The 17,456-nt window shown below is 42.3% G+C and overlaps 1 protein-coding gene across 4 annotated transcripts in view; it reads right to left on the bottom strand.

The window, feature by feature from the left end:
* Positions 1 to 15,961, bottom strand: part of ZBBX (zinc finger B-box domain containing) — an 81,377-nt gene extending 65,416 nt beyond the window's left edge. Inside the window, exons 1-3 of one of the 4 annotated variants that reach the window (XM_075570617.1) lie at positions 15,827 to 15,881; positions 1,804 to 1,846; positions 80 to 165 (exon numbers count right to left, since the gene is read on the bottom strand). In XM_075570617.1, the coding sequence (XP_075426732.1) occupies positions 80 to 144 (65 nt within the window). In that variant the 5' untranslated portion in view covers positions 145 to 165; positions 1,804 to 1,846; positions 15,827 to 15,881. Of the gene's footprint in view, positions 1 to 79; positions 166 to 1,523; positions 1,615 to 1,803; positions 1,847 to 15,826 lie in introns of those variants that run through there. The other 3 variants (XR_012788030.1, XM_075570616.1, XM_075570618.1) reach the window with 3 other exon arrangements.
* Positions 15,962 to 17,456: the final 1,495 nt, after the last annotated feature.

Raw genomic sequence — 17,456 nt, forward strand, 5'->3', positions numbered from 1 at the left:
CACAATCAACAGCCCCACATGGGGGTAGAGATGAGTCAGACCTCTTAGTTAAGATGAAATACCAAAGAAATGTACTTACTTTGTTTTTAACTTGGTCGAGTTTCCACTTTTTGCAGCAGGAAGTGTTACAAAGTCAGTGTTCATGGTTCATAAAGCAAGCACTTCCTACACAGTCAATAAAATATAGGCTCGGTTATGAAAAAAAGAAACATAAAACAGAATAATAATTACTACACTTGTTAAAAAAAATGTGTATTCACATGTAATTTCCAAAATATGATTAATTATGTGACTAGAAAGAACACTGTAAAAAATAATTGTCTGTCTTAGCAGAGCATATGAAAGTGAGGTAAAACAATGAAACATGTCTTTGTCAGAAGGTCCGACAGTGCATTGTAGGCCGTTCTCATATCAAGGGTTTAGAAGTCATGTGTAATTAATTATATTGCCAAAATGAATGAGTGTGCATTTGTTTTAAAATCAGTGCACTTCTATGTGCTTTCTTCCCTTTGCTGCTTCTTGCAAGATTACAGACCTACACTAACATGATTCAGAGTTTGACATCTGCTCTGTGGCAATTGAAATTTCTCCCTAAACCGCTCAAGCAAATAACTGGTAAACGAGGAGTGACAAAGAAGCAATAAAATAACATTGGAAAGGGAAAGTTTGGGAAAGAAGGAGGAGAACACAAGAAAAAGATAAGGTAAATACTTTAAGTGATTTAAAACAGCTCCAGGCCAAAGGGACTAAGGCCGCGTTCACACTGGGGGCTTCGCGACGCTGCGTCCGCTCGCCTCCGTCTGCTGGGCGATGTATGATCATTCCCAGCAGACGGAGTGATCCGACAAAGCGGGCGGGCGGGGGGCGGCGGCACAGTGTCACGGGCGCAGAGCAAATGGATGGTGCTTTTTTTTTTCCCCTCAGCACTGTGCTGGAGCTCCCTTTAGCACGGGAGGATATAATAAAGCAGCAATCCGGCGTACTGACAAGTCATGTGTATACATGATTCCATCCAAGGCTGCGCTATGCTGGACCAGACCCCCCCACCCCCATCCCTCGTCTTCACTGCCGAGTCGCAATTTCAGCGGCCAATCAATGTAAACGTCTGGACATTGATTGGCTGCTGAAATTGACGTCACGCTGCTGCAGCCGGAGATCACAGATTGAAAAGACTCCCGCAACTGCAGCAGCGTCGACGCCGTACTTTGCAGCCAATGGTAGTTTCAATACTGAACACTACCATTGGCCGCCAGGAATCTGTGACGACCGTCACAGTAGTGTGCTGTGTGAGAGGGGCCTAAGGCAGTGGTCCCCAACCTTTTGAAACTGCTTCCCAACTCCACCCTCCCTCTCCCCCCCCCCTCCCCCATGTAATTGTTTTGCCTGGTCGGTGAACAAAATAAGATGCTCATTTTAAGAGCCCCCAAAACATCTAATTTAAAAGAATAAGAATTACACTTGGTGAAATATATCACTAGGTTTATTGATGCAGGAAAGCTGCCTTCTTTCTCTTTGTGACTCACTCTCTGTCGCTCGCTCTGGCCCACTGTGTCTGTCCTTTGTCCCTCTCTGCCCTTCTTTGTCTTTGCCTGTATCTACCATCATGAATGTACCGTCCAACTCCTTTGAGTTCCCTTTCTAAGCCTCTCAGGCACCCTGGGGATCAAGACCCTGGGTTAGGGAACACAGAACTAAGATCAGAGTAAAAAGACAAGAGACAATAGCTACAGGTAAAGCATTAGAATCTAGTTTACCATGACATAATTACATAATAGTAATGTAATATAGCTACTGAATGAATACCTTTTGAGAGTCTGGTTAGATAACGCTTGCTTATGCCTATGACCTAAAAAGTAATAAGAAAGAAGGTGCTTTGCATTGATTTTTACCAGCTTCCATCAACAAGCAATATAGCAAATAAAAAAGCAGTGGAACCGAGTGCTACTGTATTCCATTTTCTCCAATTACGGACTACTATTGTACAGCAGATAATGTATGGACATCATATACAGAGCCTGAAAATCCATCAAGCGGCTGAAATGACAGCATATGGTCTTTGTCAAAGAAGCTAGAATGTGAAACCTGAGATGTAATCACAAGGTGAGCTGTATAAGGCTGCACAGATTTTATTTTAGAATATAGTTTACAGAGAAAAAGAACAGCATCTGAGCAGTCATTGATTTTTATACACAGCAAGCCCAAACGATGCCTCGCTGAGTAATTCTATATTCAGGACGCATTAGCAGGTCCCTATTCAAGTAAGTTTATATCCCGGAAAGTGCTGTAATTTGATGCTGGTCAAAAGAAATGCACTTTGCAGATGGGTTAAAGCCCAATAATATATTAGTGTGTGCCGTAAGTAAAAGATTTTACATTATATATATATATATATATATATATACACATATACACACACAGGTGCGACCAGTTATAACGCGGTTTTCACGTGGCTCCCGTTTTTTTTGATTTTTTTTACATTTTTTTCAAAAAAAATGTACACACTGCACACACTCTCACTGCACACACTCTCACTGCACACACTCTCACTGCACACACTCTCACTGCACACACTCTCACTGCACACACTCTCACTGCACACACTCTCACTGCACACACTCTCACTGCACACACTCTCACTGCACACACTCTCACTGCACACTGCACACACTCTTCACTGCACACACTCTTCACTGCACACACTCTTCACTGCACACACTCTTCACTGCACACACTCTTCACTGCACACACTCTTCACTGCACACACTCTTCACTGCACACACTCTTCACTGCACACACTGCACACACTCTCACTGCACACACTCTCACTGCACAAACCACACACCACACTGCACACTCCCAGCACTCACTCTCACTGCACACTGCACACACACTCACTGCACACACACTCACTGCACACACACTCACTGCACAGCACACAGCACTCACAGCACACTCTCACAGCACACTCTCACAGCACACAGCACTCACAGCACACTCTCACAGCACTCACAGCACACCTCCCACTCCCCCTCCCTACCTTTGGTGTCGGCTGCTGAGATCGGAGCGGAGCTGGCATCAGGAGGAGGGGGGGTGTCGGGAGGAGGGGGTGTGAGTGAGGAGCAGGCTGGGACTCGGAGGGCCGCGTGGGCTATGCCGCGGAGGGCCGGTAGGTGTGGGGGCCTGGGGGGGGGGAGGAAATGGATGCCGGTGGTGGGAGGTAAGGAGCAGGTTGCGGCTGGACTCGCCGTTGCTAGGGGACGTGTAGGGCTTCCGGCCACCTCTTCCTTCCTTCCCTCCTCACTCCCTCCCTCCCGATCAGGCGCGCGGCGGCCATTTTTTTTTAAAATTAGCGCGACCTCGGTTCTAGCGCGGTCAGATCGGGTGGCCCCCGAGGACCGCGCTATAATGGGGTTTAGCTGTATATGTTTTTTATATGCACAGACAATAATTATGTATTGGTTAAATTGTGATAGTTCCATTAAATTCAATGGAAATGGGCATCGTACCAGACCCACAGTAAGGGTAACCTATTTTTCCTGGGATGGAGTTACCATGTAGTGGGGATTTTCAACATTTCACCCTGTTAATAAGATCACTGTTTTTCCTTAATAAAAAATATTAGTATTTGCAGGGGACACACAGAGGCCACTAAGTCTCTGTCTTGCACAAGATTAAAATAAAACACATTACAGTTAACAGTTTCAAACGCAAGCCTCCGCGTTCAAATATCAGTCACTGCTGGAATTCAATTTATCGATGGACCTAAAATCTTAAAACAGAAAAGATTATGCGAGGCTCACATACAAGCGAGGAAACAAAGAGCATTCTTTTCCAGTCATTTCCTAAAGAACAGCAGCATGACAAATAATGAAAGCTACACATAATTTAATAATTATACGTAATCCATTCAGGCCGGCTGAGCAGTGAAGCAGAGTTCATGTCACTGGTCCCACTGTGAGCAGACATGACAAGACCATTAAAGATTGTGTGGCGTTTTATTATTTTACAAGCTCGGATTCCTGATAAAATGACAGAAAGGAAATGAAACATTGGTAAATAGTTTATGCGGAAGAAACCCTTAGCAGCTGTGTCCTCACTAAGAAGGTGAGCTTAGAATAGCTTGCTATGTTCTGTATAAATAACCCCTCAAGCCCAGCTCTGCATAGTGAGAGTTTCTTTTTTGTAAACAAGATACTCCATCTGTGTGTTTTGTATACACACGGCAATAAAAAAACAATCAGTGGATCTTAAATATGCTCTAATATTCCTTGTAATAAAGATCATGCACAATCCCACTTATTCTCAGCTTCTGTATTTACTTATTATTCAACCAAGGACAATCCGAGAGATCTGTGCACTAAGCATCGCAAATGAGTTTTTGGATGCAAAAGTGCTGCAGGTCCAACTCAATTTCAATTGTGATTGTCTGAGTCTGTGTAATAAGCTCAAATGTCTCCATCTGCGCTATAAAAAAAAAAAAAAATTCATTTATTTTGGAGCACAAAAATACAAATGTAAATGGTATGCAGTAAAAAAAAAAATTAAAAAAAATTATATATATATATTGTGACAAACGCCCCTCTTTTGTAGTGCTGACGTCTGTCTGGGTTCTTCCCGACACAGTCTTCTAGGGTTAATTATACAACAAACAGGATCATGCAAAGTATTATGCTGCTTAACTCAGGCTTCTGCCTGCTTTATTTTCATCCAAGTAAGGTACTGCAGCTTTAACATGTGAAGGTTAGAGGTACTCAGATACTTTCATTCAACAGTTCACATATTTCAGTGTTACCATATTTCCCACACTGTTATTTCAAGAAATAAAACCAAAATCATATAAGCAAAATCCTATCCCTTTCAGGGATCTAACTACACATCAGAATCAGTCTCTCTAACAGCTGCTGGCCAACTAAACTGGTTCCCCAGCTTAAAACAATGCTCTCTCATTTAGGGTCACAAGATACAGTACAGTCTTTTAGCAACAGCAGTAACCATTTGTTTTGTCTTATCTGTTCGTGGAGTCCAGGCAAATCCTCTGGTACTGTGATACGTGGAGGGGCCGTCAACCCCGATACTGGATGCAGGGGAGCAGTGACACCCCCAGCCCCCAGGCTCCAAGGAGAGAGAGTGAAATGCAAAACCTCTCTGCTCTAAATACCTGTGTATGTGATTAGAAGAGCAGGTGAGGGAGAACTAGAGCCATTGTAATCTGTGGTCTGGATTTTCCATCCAGCTGCCTGAGGTAATGGGAAGCTGTGGAACGGATCATTTGTAACTATTCCTGCACTTTCTGCTCTAAAATGGGGCAGAAAGCTGCCTAACATCTTTGGACTATGTCACAATATATATATATATATATATATATATATATATATATATATATATATATATATATATACATACATATATATATATATATATGAGAACAACAAGAAAAGAAAGCGCCCGATCCTAGTGCAACATGAAAAATACACTTTTAATAAAAATAGATTAGGTCCAACATAAATGCACTCACAAACAAAAAATCAATAAAAGCATGTAATGAGTATACTCATTCGCCTCCGTGTGCTGCTATGGCGCCGTTGCTGTATGCTCTCTCTCAAGTAGGATGTCAGCTGCTTCTGCCGTCTTTACTGAGTGCAGGAACTGTGCATGCCTCTGGAGCCGTGACCCGGAAGTGTAACAATCTCTTTGGTAAACCGGATGCCAGGATCGTGGATGTTTGTCCCCGTACAATGTAATAACGGGCGAGGTACTAAGTCCTTTTAAAGTCCACACCAGAAGATTATCCTGTACCTGTACCTTCGCTGGCTAGCCGCTCTCATAGAGAATAGGGCCCCGGTCTTCCCGCAACCATCTAGTGGAGATCGCTATTGGGGCTCTAACCCGGAAGTGATGGCGTGCCCTCTAGCCAAACCGGATGTGTTTTAGCGAATGTATAGCCCCGCTGTTACCTACAGAGAACCGGCACGTTCCAAATGGGAAAAAAAAATATATATATATATATATATATATATATATATATATATATATGTATATATATATATATATATATATATATATATATATATATAATTTCTGTGAGACAATAGATACAAAAAAAAGTGTATTAAAATTGTCCACCTATTTCAACTTGGCGTAAACTCTAAAACTTTTTTTTTAATACATGTGACTGTTGGCACAGAATGAAGTTACTTAGTAACATAGTAGATTAGGTTGAAAAAAGACATATGAACATTGAGTTCAACCTATTTAGATGACAAATATGTACAGGCATACCCCGCATTAACATACGCAATGGGACCGGAGCATGTATGTAAAGCGAAAATGTACTTAAAGTGAAGCACTACCTTTTTCCCACTTATCGATGCATGTACTGTACTGCAATCGTTATATACATGCATAACTGATGTAAATAACGCATTTGTAACAGGCTCTATAGTCTCCCTGCTTGCGCACAGCTTCGGTACAGGTAGGGAGCCGGTATTGCTGTTCAGGACGTGCTGACAGGCGCATGCGTGAGCTGCCGTTTGCCTATTGGGCGACATGTACTTACTCGCGAGTGTACTTAAAGTGAGTGTCCTTAAAGCGGGGTATGCCTGTATACAATATTTGTACTTACAGTATATTGATCCATAGTAAGGCAAACAAAAAACCCCAGTGAAACATCATCCTATGATATCTCTTAAGGGTAAAAATACATTCCTTCCTGACTCCAGTAATGGCAATCGGATTTCTCCCTGAATCAACATCCTTCCCATGTTCACTTGCTTGGTATACCCTTGTATACATTTCCTTTCTAAAACAATGTCTAACCTTTTTTTGAAGATATCTATTGTATCTGCCATCCCATTCTCCATGGATAATGAATTCCACATTGTTACTGTAAATAACCCTTTCCTTTGTGGCTGATGAAATCTCCTTTCCTTTAAATTTAAGGGATGGCATTTCTACTGCCCTTGGGATGAATAGTTATTTTGAAAGCTCCTTGTATTGACCCTGAATATATTTGTATGTAGTTATCATATCCCCTCTAACATGCCTCTTTTCTAATATAATCAAATCTAATTTAGCTAGCCTCTCGTCATATGTCTAATTTCCCATCTCCTTTATTAAATTTGGTGGCTCTTCTCTGTACTTTTTATAGTTCCATATCGTTTTTATGGAATGGTTCCCAAAACTGTAATCCATATTCAACGTGTGGTACTAATGCTTTATAAAGGGGGATAGTTATGTTTACTTCCCATCCAACCAATCCCCGTTTAATGCAAGATAAAATCTTGTTTGCCTTTGCAGCTATTGCATGACTTTGGGCACTATTGCCAAGTTTGCTGTGTACAGGCACTCCTAAATCCTTCTCCATCATGGATTCACCTAAATTTGCCCCATTTAATTTGTAAGTTGCCTGTTTATTCTGGGTTTCCCAAATGCATAACAGTACATGTATATGTGTTAACCCTCATCTGTCATTTACCTGCCCAAGTTTCTAGTCTATCCAAGTCTTTCTGGAGAGAAATTACATCCTGCTCTAATGTTATTACCTTACAACAATTTAGTGTCATCAGTAAAGATGGAGACTTTGCTCTCTATGCCAACCCCAAGGTCAATAGTTTCTATGTATGAACCCAAAAAATAATTTGACACAAAACGGATGTTTCATTATGTAAGTAATGGTTTCACAATATGGCTATAATAATAATCATTTAAAAAAAACCACTAATCATTTTAGTGATATTAGTGATATTAGTGATATTTACTAATACCAGTTATAAATAAAAAAAATACACAATTATGTTTTAATTGACAGTAAATGGTATCAATCAGGTACTCAACATGAGGGATGTGTCATAAAATCTTTTCAAACAACAAATTATGCATTAAACGTTCTGTATGAAGCCTTCATACACAGGACAAATATTTTTTTGAATTGCTGATTTCTTATTGATAGGCTAAACCAATGAACTTATATCCTGCGTTTTCTACACAGACACATTGAATCCTGAAATTCCCCTTGTAAACTTCAAACGAGTTGCAACATTCTTTGTACTGTGTGAAGCACAATAGAAAGTGAGAATGCAGTTTGTAATATGTTGTTCAAAAATAGTTTTGAAATGCCAGGGTAGTTGTTGCTAAAGGAAGTATACATAATGCATGAATGTCAAATATAATCAGTTTTTGAAGAGCTTGGCATCAACCCGATTTCTGAAGGTCACCGGCCTTGAAGAGTTGCTTAAAAGTCAGAATTTGTATCACGATAACCTTATGCTTTTAATTCATATAGTGAAAAATCAACAAAGGATTTATGCTTAAGAACACAAAAAGTCAAATTGTGTTAGTTTATCTCAAATCGTTTTGATACTCGTAAGATGTGACAGCTCATTTGTAACTCTGGGTTTAACCAGTTCACTTCTTATTCTTACACAATAAGATATTCGAGGATTAAGGCCCATATACACAGTACCAGCTGGTGCTTAGGTGACCAGCATAAGAAAAAGCAAATCCCAAGAGACAGAACTCGCAGAGACTCCATAACGGGGCACAAACATGAATATAACCCGTCTCCAAATCACTTAAGTAAAGTCAGTAATGGCACCAGAAAGCTGAAAGCTGTGAAGATGCCTAAACATGTATGATAAAAGCCAGGCACCATGTAACAAAGAGAAACACATCAGGTAATTTTTAGGCCGCGCTTATAGTGCTGGCGACGGCAACGCGACCGATGACGTCACCCGTCGCCGTCACCACCAGTGAAAGTTGCAATTTGATTTTTAGCGACAGGGCCAGTGACGTCACTAAAGGGGGCGGGCCGCGCAATTTGATTGGTTTAGAGACAGTCACATGGCGACTGTCTCTAAAAAATCAAATTTACCCGGCTTCCAAATTTTTAGTCGCTCCGTCACTAAATTTGTTTCGGAGCGCCGTTGCGTCGCCGTCACAAGTCACTATAAGCGCAGCCTAAGAGTATTTCAAACGTCAAAGTAATCCCTTAAATCTAGGAGGGGTTAAATAATGACCTCTCCTAAACAAATGGATACCTGCCGAGTCGGCAAGAAATAGACGAATTAGTAACCTCTAGTCACAGTATGTTTAAACCTGCATGAAAAAAATGTATATAAAAAGGTCTGTATATAGTGAACCCAGGTGAAATCAAATGCAGTGCTGTCTATGATAGGTAAATGCATGATAAATCAGATCCTCAATCACAGGGATAACGATCCCAAACAATGATAGTTTGGTAACTCATAGAAATATCTATGAAATGCCCAGATCGCCTATGGTAAGCAAGGATAATGCGTTTGATATTGCAACGATAATTCATATGAGCAAGCTCTGAAAATATAGAGTCCCATATTCATACAGACCAGTCACGTAGATTTTTGGCTGAGTATCTTTGTGTCACATTCTGTGTGAGCCCAGCCTGCAAACACCTTGTTAGGAGAAGGTGGGGGGAAGTGCTGCCATTGGGATAGGTGCATAAACACTGAGATATACAGCAGGTACCGGAAACTCCTTGGACGTACCCCGCAATCCACCGGAGTATAGCGCAGGTCCAGAGTATTCAAAGGGGAGTCCTCAGGTACACCGAAGGTCCACAGTATGGCGTAGAGCAGGCGTGCCCAAACTGGGGGGCGCGCCCCCCAGGGTGGGGTGGGAGATTTTGCTGGGGGGGCGCGTGCCATTGCAGAGGCCCCGCAGTCTTCCCCACGGCATTAAAATTAAATGCCGGGGAATCGCGTGAGGCCTCTGCAACACTTTACTTACCCAGATTCAGCCGCTCGTTGACGTGTCGCCATGGCAATACGGCATCAAATTTCACCGTGGGGTCATGTGACGTGACGTCACATGGTCAAATGCTGCCGCGGGTCACGTGACCCCGCAGCATCAATTGACGCAGCTCTAAGGTAGGGAGGGGGCGAGGGCGACGCAGCAGGGATGACAGGGGGGCGCAGCACAAAACGTTTCCACTTCCCTGGCGTAGAGATCCCACCGGCAGGATTTGGTTTACTCCAGGAAGCACCGCCTTTATATACATTTTTAGGATGGGTTGTGTTTTTGGCACAATTTGGTAGCAGTGCTTTTCTCAGCCCCCGTTTTCTATTAGATGACCACTGGTTCCAGAGATACTTACCTCCGTAGGTGCTGCTGGTATCTCTCTGGAGTTTAAATGTCCCGGTCACGTGGGCCAATAGGAAGCCGCAAGGGATGATGTCACGGCTTCCTATTGGCCCGTGTGATGCAGGACATTTAAGTCACCATTTTGTTAGGCACACAAGTTCCCTGGCTGCACCGCTACTAAGATAAGTATCTCTGGAAGCAGGAAGACCCTGGAGCTGAAATGAACACAGTTAAGCTCCAGAGACCCCCTGCTTAAATCCTAGAACAATAACAAAAAAGATGTAGCGCAAAGTGTTTTGCTGCTTTAATAATGTGCATATTTACCTGTGATATTTGGGCATTCATGTTAGCACAAATCGGTATGCAATTAGCGAGTTAACGGCTAATGTGATTTTAACTAAATTCCAATATCTGTAGATATTGGGATAATGCCAAAAATTAACAGAAATTTGTATCATCTACCCCTGTCTGGGGCTAGACCTATTTTGCCTTTATATATATTGGCCATTATACAGTCTACATTTTTGTAGTATACAGTGCCACGCCCAGTAGAACTCCTTTTGACACATATATACAATATATATTGGTAATTTTATAGTGGTAATTTTTGGGGTTTATATGAGATTACTGGGTATCTGTGTGTATATATGCAAGATAACCTAAACCAACCTGGTATAGATTATAAAAATATATTCCATCAACATTAAGCAACTGTTAACTAGACTACCCTACCACTACCTACCTATACCCCCCACCCCCCTCTTGCATATGAAAAAAGCTAATAGGGCATTGCTTGGCTACGTATTACTATCCATTATGGCTAACAAGGGGGTTAACCCCTATCACCTCTACTCCCCTCCTCAACACAAGAATCCCAGCGCTATTACCCAAAGATGGCTAATAGGGCTTGTAGGTCATGGTTCAAATAAAAAAAGTTTTTAAATGGCAATAAACCATACATATAGTACACAAAAACAATAATAAAGCATACATTAGAGACAGAGAGAGAGAGTTGTCATTCCTAGTGAACACAGCGATACTTAATCTTTTGGCACTCAATGACGTGATCGCTTAGTGTTGCGATCAAGTGGTTGCGGACAGGACCCCAAGGACGTGGACAGAACTGGAGGATTCCATTCTGATAGCGTTCATCGCTGACCGCGATCACTCCTTAGGCCGCGCTTATAGTGCCGGCGACGCGACGTCGCGAAAACCTGAAGCCAGCACAATTTGATTTTTCAAGGGCCGTCGCGTCACGTGACGGCCCTTGAAAAATCAAATTGCCGGAATCCCGCGACCCGGCCGCCCGGCGAAACATATCTTTCGCCGGTGGCGACGGCGACCAGTGACGTCACCCGCCATGTCGCTGTCACCAACGACGGCACTATAGGCACGGCCTTAGACTTCTAGCTTGACGTACCCTCAGAGGTCCCCTAAAGTGCCAAACAGTCTTTAGAACATGCAGGGTATGTCTTGGGGCACTCAAAGGGGTCATTATTAACATATGTTTACCTAAGTATAGCAAAGTTTCGTGAATCTAGTCCTAGGTGCCGTGCGGCTTAACACGGTTTAGGAAACATGGCCTTATGGGCTGTTCTATACAGGATGCGGCCGTGCGTTCCTATGCGAACGCGCGTGCACGTGCCGCATACTTTTCCTGTATATAGTGCCGGGAGCCGCAGGTAATGTATATATGTGTGTATGTGTGCGTATGTGTGAGTATATGTGTGTGCATGGGTTGTGTGAGTGAATGTAAGTCCTAGATAGATTTTTTAAAGAAAAAAAAAACTTTAATATATATTTTTTTTTTACTTCTGCAGTTATTTACGCACACACACACATCCATCCATCCATCCATCCAAACACACATCCACGCATACATGCACACATATACAAACATTTGAGCGCAGGCAGCGGCGCGAAAAGATGAATTTCTTCATCTTCGCCGCTGTCTGTCGGCTCCCCTCTCCCTGTCGTGCGCGCGCGAGCTGCCCCTCTATAGAAAGGCTGACTAACGTCAGCCAACTAAAAATCCGCGCGCGCACGGCGCAGCACGCGCCCGGCACTATATAACGTGCCTTAATCTGATCCCACCTGATGGGTTTATCTGGCCCATCGTGCTACCATTTAAATGGACATAAATTCAGGACCTGAAATCACACTGTGTTTTACTAGCATACTGTAGGATCTATATTAATGATAAAGTATATTACAGCAATTTGTACAATAACTAGCTACTTGTGAGTCCCAATAAGACTTGTAAGATATATATCCCTGGAACCTTAGTTATAGTAAAATTACATAATTGTGGTTCCTTTAAAAGAATCAGAATTATGTCTACTACCAGAAAAATGACACATCTGCATTGTGCCTCAAAACTGAGTCAGGTTCTTAAGTGTTTATGAGCGGATGCAATGCAAACGTAACACAAATTGCAGTAGTTTAACATACGTGTTATTCCTAATTCTCTGCATTCCCAGGACTGACAATTAACCATTCCTGTACTAGGGGAAGAGCACTGCAATGCATTGTAAACTCCTATAGCACGGAATGGGTTAAAACTCCTGTTCGTAGGGCACAGCTCATTCTGTTCTCCACACAATGAGGGATGTGTACGTCTCTCACCAACTTTATTACAAAGGCAGACCCAGGTATATATTTGCATTTGTCCCTTTGGAAGGAATTGGTTGATTTTCACCCATTTACATTCATCTAAAGACTTTTTTGCTTTACTGTAAGACGGGCCATATCTTAGAGCAGGGGAGCGCAAACCTTTAAAGCTGCGCCCCCATGCCTGGCCTACCCCGGTCTCGCGCCCCCTCTCCTACCTGCCAGCTGCATCAAATGACGCTCCGGGGTCGCGTGACATCACATGACCCCGCGTTGCCATGGAGATGCGTCTGAATCCCGGCAAGTGTTACTGTTGCAGAGGCCTCACTTGATCCCTGGAATTTAATTTAAATGCCTTGGGGAGGAGCGCGGGACCTCTGTGACCGCCCGCGCCCCCCCCCCCCCGATAAATTCCCCCCCCCCCCCTGGGGAGCGCACCCCCATGTTTTCGCACTGCTGTCTTAGAGGAATGATCCAAGTGAGTCTCATGGAGAGGATGGGATTTAACAAAGTTCGGTTCCATTTTTCTCCTATAACAACATAAGTCAGCAGATCAATGCAAATACCCCATTACTTTTATCTGGAAAAGGCAGATGGAAGACTGGAAAAATTGTAGCTGTACAACCAAATAGGAATAAAACTTTAATGACTGCAGAGCAATCAAGGCAAAATACAGCTTATGACCAATATATAATTTCATGTCCAGTGGAGGGTTTACTGCACTACAATTTATGGAAGTAGCTAAAAGCCTCAGTGATCTATGACAAATATAGATTAATTTAGTTCAAACATGATGGCAGAAACTTTAACAAAACCAGAAAAGAACGTTTGTCGTTTGTTTAATCATTTTGAACGTTTGGAAAGGTGAAATAGTTTTTCCGTAGCAATGTAGAGACTGTGAAGGAGAGAGGTTATTATCAAATGTGTCTGCTCCATCTCAGCGAAAAAGGGAACAAAATGTTATTTACATCCTCTGAATTCAAACACACAACTAGAAAGACAGGAGACAGACAAGTGAGAGTTAAGACAGGGAAAAGGAAACATAAACCCAAACTTCGGGTTCAAATATTTACAAAAGCTATTGGAAAATATTACTTATATTGCCTAATGTTTTTTTTTTTTTTTTTTTTCATAGGACACCAGTCACATATAGCTAACTTAAAGCTGCAGACCAAGCAATATCCATATCCTACATGTGTAAAAAAATAAATAATAATAATCAGTCCTGTACTATTAGAAAATACTTGTAGCATTTGTTTTTTTAAATAACTCGGAGTGACTTTTGAATGTATTATAATGTAACAAGCATTTTTTGTTTCTATAGCAAACATTTGTCACATCCCCTTCTTCTTCTGAAACAGGCTATGTCACACCCCTTTTTGAATCCTGCCCTCTCTCTAGCAGTGCACCAATTGTATCTAGTGGCTGCCTGCTCACATGATCTTCCCCACAGAACTTTGCATCTTTGGTCCTCTTCTGCTGCACTGACAGACATTTAGTGAACCTAAAGTCTGGTTTAAAGTTAACCTAACCTGTGTGGCTACACCCTAACATGTATGTATATGTTTATTTATACAATGCTATCCAGGTACGTAGCACTTTACAGCAGTAATATACGTAACATAATATTATAACGTGAATAAGCTCTTCAGCCATAAAACAATAGGAAAAGGAGTCCCTGCCCTGAACAGCTTACAATCTAAGTGGGAAGTGGGAAGAACTTAGAGACAGAAGGAGAGTTTTCTGGTAAGTGTGTCTGCAAGGGACCAAGGTCAGTGCACAAGATGTACAGTATCAGCCAGCGGAGCTACCCATATGCTTTGTTAAAGAGGTAACACCTTGTTTCCAGTGGCGGATTTCCTATTAGGCCCGTAATAACTGGAGGGCAGCAAATTCCTTTCCCCCTCAACCCCCACCCCATGTACAGGGTCTTCGCTCTCTTCGCCGCTGATTGCCGGAGAAGAGCGTGGGGCCTCTGTAAAGGTTTCTAACCTTCTCCTTCGTGCCGCCCTCCTCCTTGTTCAGAGTCAAATATCGCTGGCAACGCTGAGTCAAATGACATCGCGTTGCCTGATGTCGTGGCATCAGAAACGCCTGAGACAAGGTAAGGGAGAGTGGGAGGTTGAGGCCGTGAGTAGGGGTGGAGAACAGACAGGGGGGCGCAGACAGTTTGCGCACCCCTGTTCTATGGAATAAACACTTTATATTTTTCTCCATACATATTGTCAGTGCCAGTATTTAGTGCATTTATTATGTATATACGTCCTTCGTGCATCTACCGGTTTACCTGGCACAGCAGGTTTTTTTTTTTAGGTGAGTGCGGATAGAGATATAGGATATACAGTGTGTGTGTGTGTGTGTGTGTGTGTGTGTGTGTGTGTGTGTGTGTGTGTGTGTGTATATATATATATATATATATATATATATATATATATATATATATATACACATACATATATATATATATATATATATATATATATATATATATACATATATATATATATATATATATATATATATATATATATATATATATACATACATACATATATATCTATGCCGGGAGCCGCAGCGTTCGCACCCCTCTCCCAATGGCTCGGCATCAAATGACGTCACGGGTCATGTGACGTCACATGACCCGCGGCGTCATTTGACAACACGTCGTCAAAGATCCGGCTGGCAGCAGGTGAGTTACACTCCCCCCGGCATTTAATTTAAATACTGTGGGGAAGAGCACGGTGCGTCTGTAACCGCCACGCGCACCCTAGAAATTCTACCGCGCCCCCCAGTTTGCACACCGCTGGTATACAGTGCTCTATCATATATAAATTACCGTATATAGAAGGTGTTTTTTTTTTTTTTTTTTAATATATATATATATATATATATTAAAAAAAAAAAAAAAAAAAAAAAACACCTTCTATATACGGTAATTTATATATGATAGAGCACTGTATACTAGCGGTGTGCAATATATATGGTAATATTACTGCTGTGGTAGTAGGTGCATCTCAACAGCCCTACAAACTGACAATCAGCAGAGATCTTTGCACCAGCTGTAGCCACATCACAAAATATAACCTTCTCTGGCACTCACCGGCCACCAGCCTCTCCCGGGCCTCACCGGGCCTCACCGGGTCCGTTCACTACAGCCCAACACAGCTCCGGCAAGCTTCGGTTACTGGTTGCTAGGCAACAGTCCTTAGCAACAGGGAGCCACTGGAAGCCCCGCCCATCAACCAATCCACGCCCCTCAAGCATTTGGTTGTTGTAGCTCCGTGTCGGTTAAGCTTGATAAGCCACGCCCCCGTACGCCATTGGCCCCGCCTATTTTTTAATAAGGACCGCCCCCCACGTGGTTGATATTTGAGAGAGCTGCTGCAAACGTCCCCTCACACCCTGTGTTACTGAGCCACGCCCCTGTGTATCCCGTCCCTCTCACACTCTGTGGTATTGAGCCGCACCGTGTGTGCCTGTGCATCCCGTCCCCCTCACACCCTATGGCACTGAGGCACGCCCCTGTGTGCCAGTGCATCCCGCCCCCCTCACACCCTGTGTGCCTGGTGCTAATGTGCACCCTGGGTGCCTGTGCAGGTAGCCCGGCCCTGCAGAGCTAGTTTGGTTCAGTTGGATGCACTTTCGAATTATTCCTCCAGCACATGTTCAGTTTTAGATTGAGAGAAGCTCATATTATTGTTATATATTATTAATATTAAAGGAGCATTGCCTGACATATATGAAAAAAAGAGATGGGGGGGGGGGTAATCAGCTCTCCTCTAGTCTAAATACAACAAATAATCTGATCATAATCAGTGATAATATATTAAATGTGTTTACATGATAGTGAAAAAATATGGAAATACAACACTAATCAAGTGAATATTCAAAACGGTGATAAGAATAACTACTTGCAGTTATCCAAAATGAATAATAGTCCACATTGAGGATATTTAGTAACTAATAAAAGACAAAGATGACAGTAAAACGTAGCGAAAGGGAATGGTCAATTAATAACTGGAGTTAGGGCTTGCTTCTCCAACAGATGAACCACATCAGGATAATTAGCTGGAAGAAAAGATGAGATGTGCACACTCCCAGTGCAATAAAGTACAAAATGTTGTAGGTTTTAATAATGAACTTCAGATAAATACCCACTCACATGCGATTAAAAAAAGAAATCGCACATGTAGTGCATGATACACAAACCAGGTGGATTATAAACCCTGTTGCAGATCCAATGATACTAAAATAGTCATGACGTAACAAAATGGGTCCACAGATGTCCTGTAATAAATGTTTCCAACGTGATATTTGCAATCACCATATAAGTCCAATAAAATCAGAAAAAGAATCAGCAGGAATCAATGTTTGTAAGGGACTTAAAAATGGCTTCCCATCCAGTGTAGATTTGGATACAAACACAGAGTTTTAAGTGAAACACAGAGTTTTAAATATACACAGTGATTAGGGGACAGTCTCAAAGTGCTTGATATTACCCTAGGGTTGCCACATTTACGTTTTTTTTTTAAATATGGGATGGCAAAATCTAGTAGGAAAATTACATTTTAATCCAGACATTTCCTATAAATTTTCACGACAAAAACACAACGTTGTAATTGACTTCCGGGCTCCACCACTGCCCTCCATTCCCGCCGCCATCCCCCGCCTTCTGCTCGCGCCGCTGTCCGCCGGACCTTCTTCCCTGAATTGTTCTGTTGCCCCTGAAA

Source organism: Ascaphus truei, chromosome 14, assembly GCF_040206685.1.
Source record: "Ascaphus truei isolate aAscTru1 chromosome 14, aAscTru1.hap1, whole genome shotgun sequence".
Taxonomy (NCBI): Eukaryota; Metazoa; Chordata; class Amphibia; order Anura; family Ascaphidae; genus Ascaphus; species Ascaphus truei.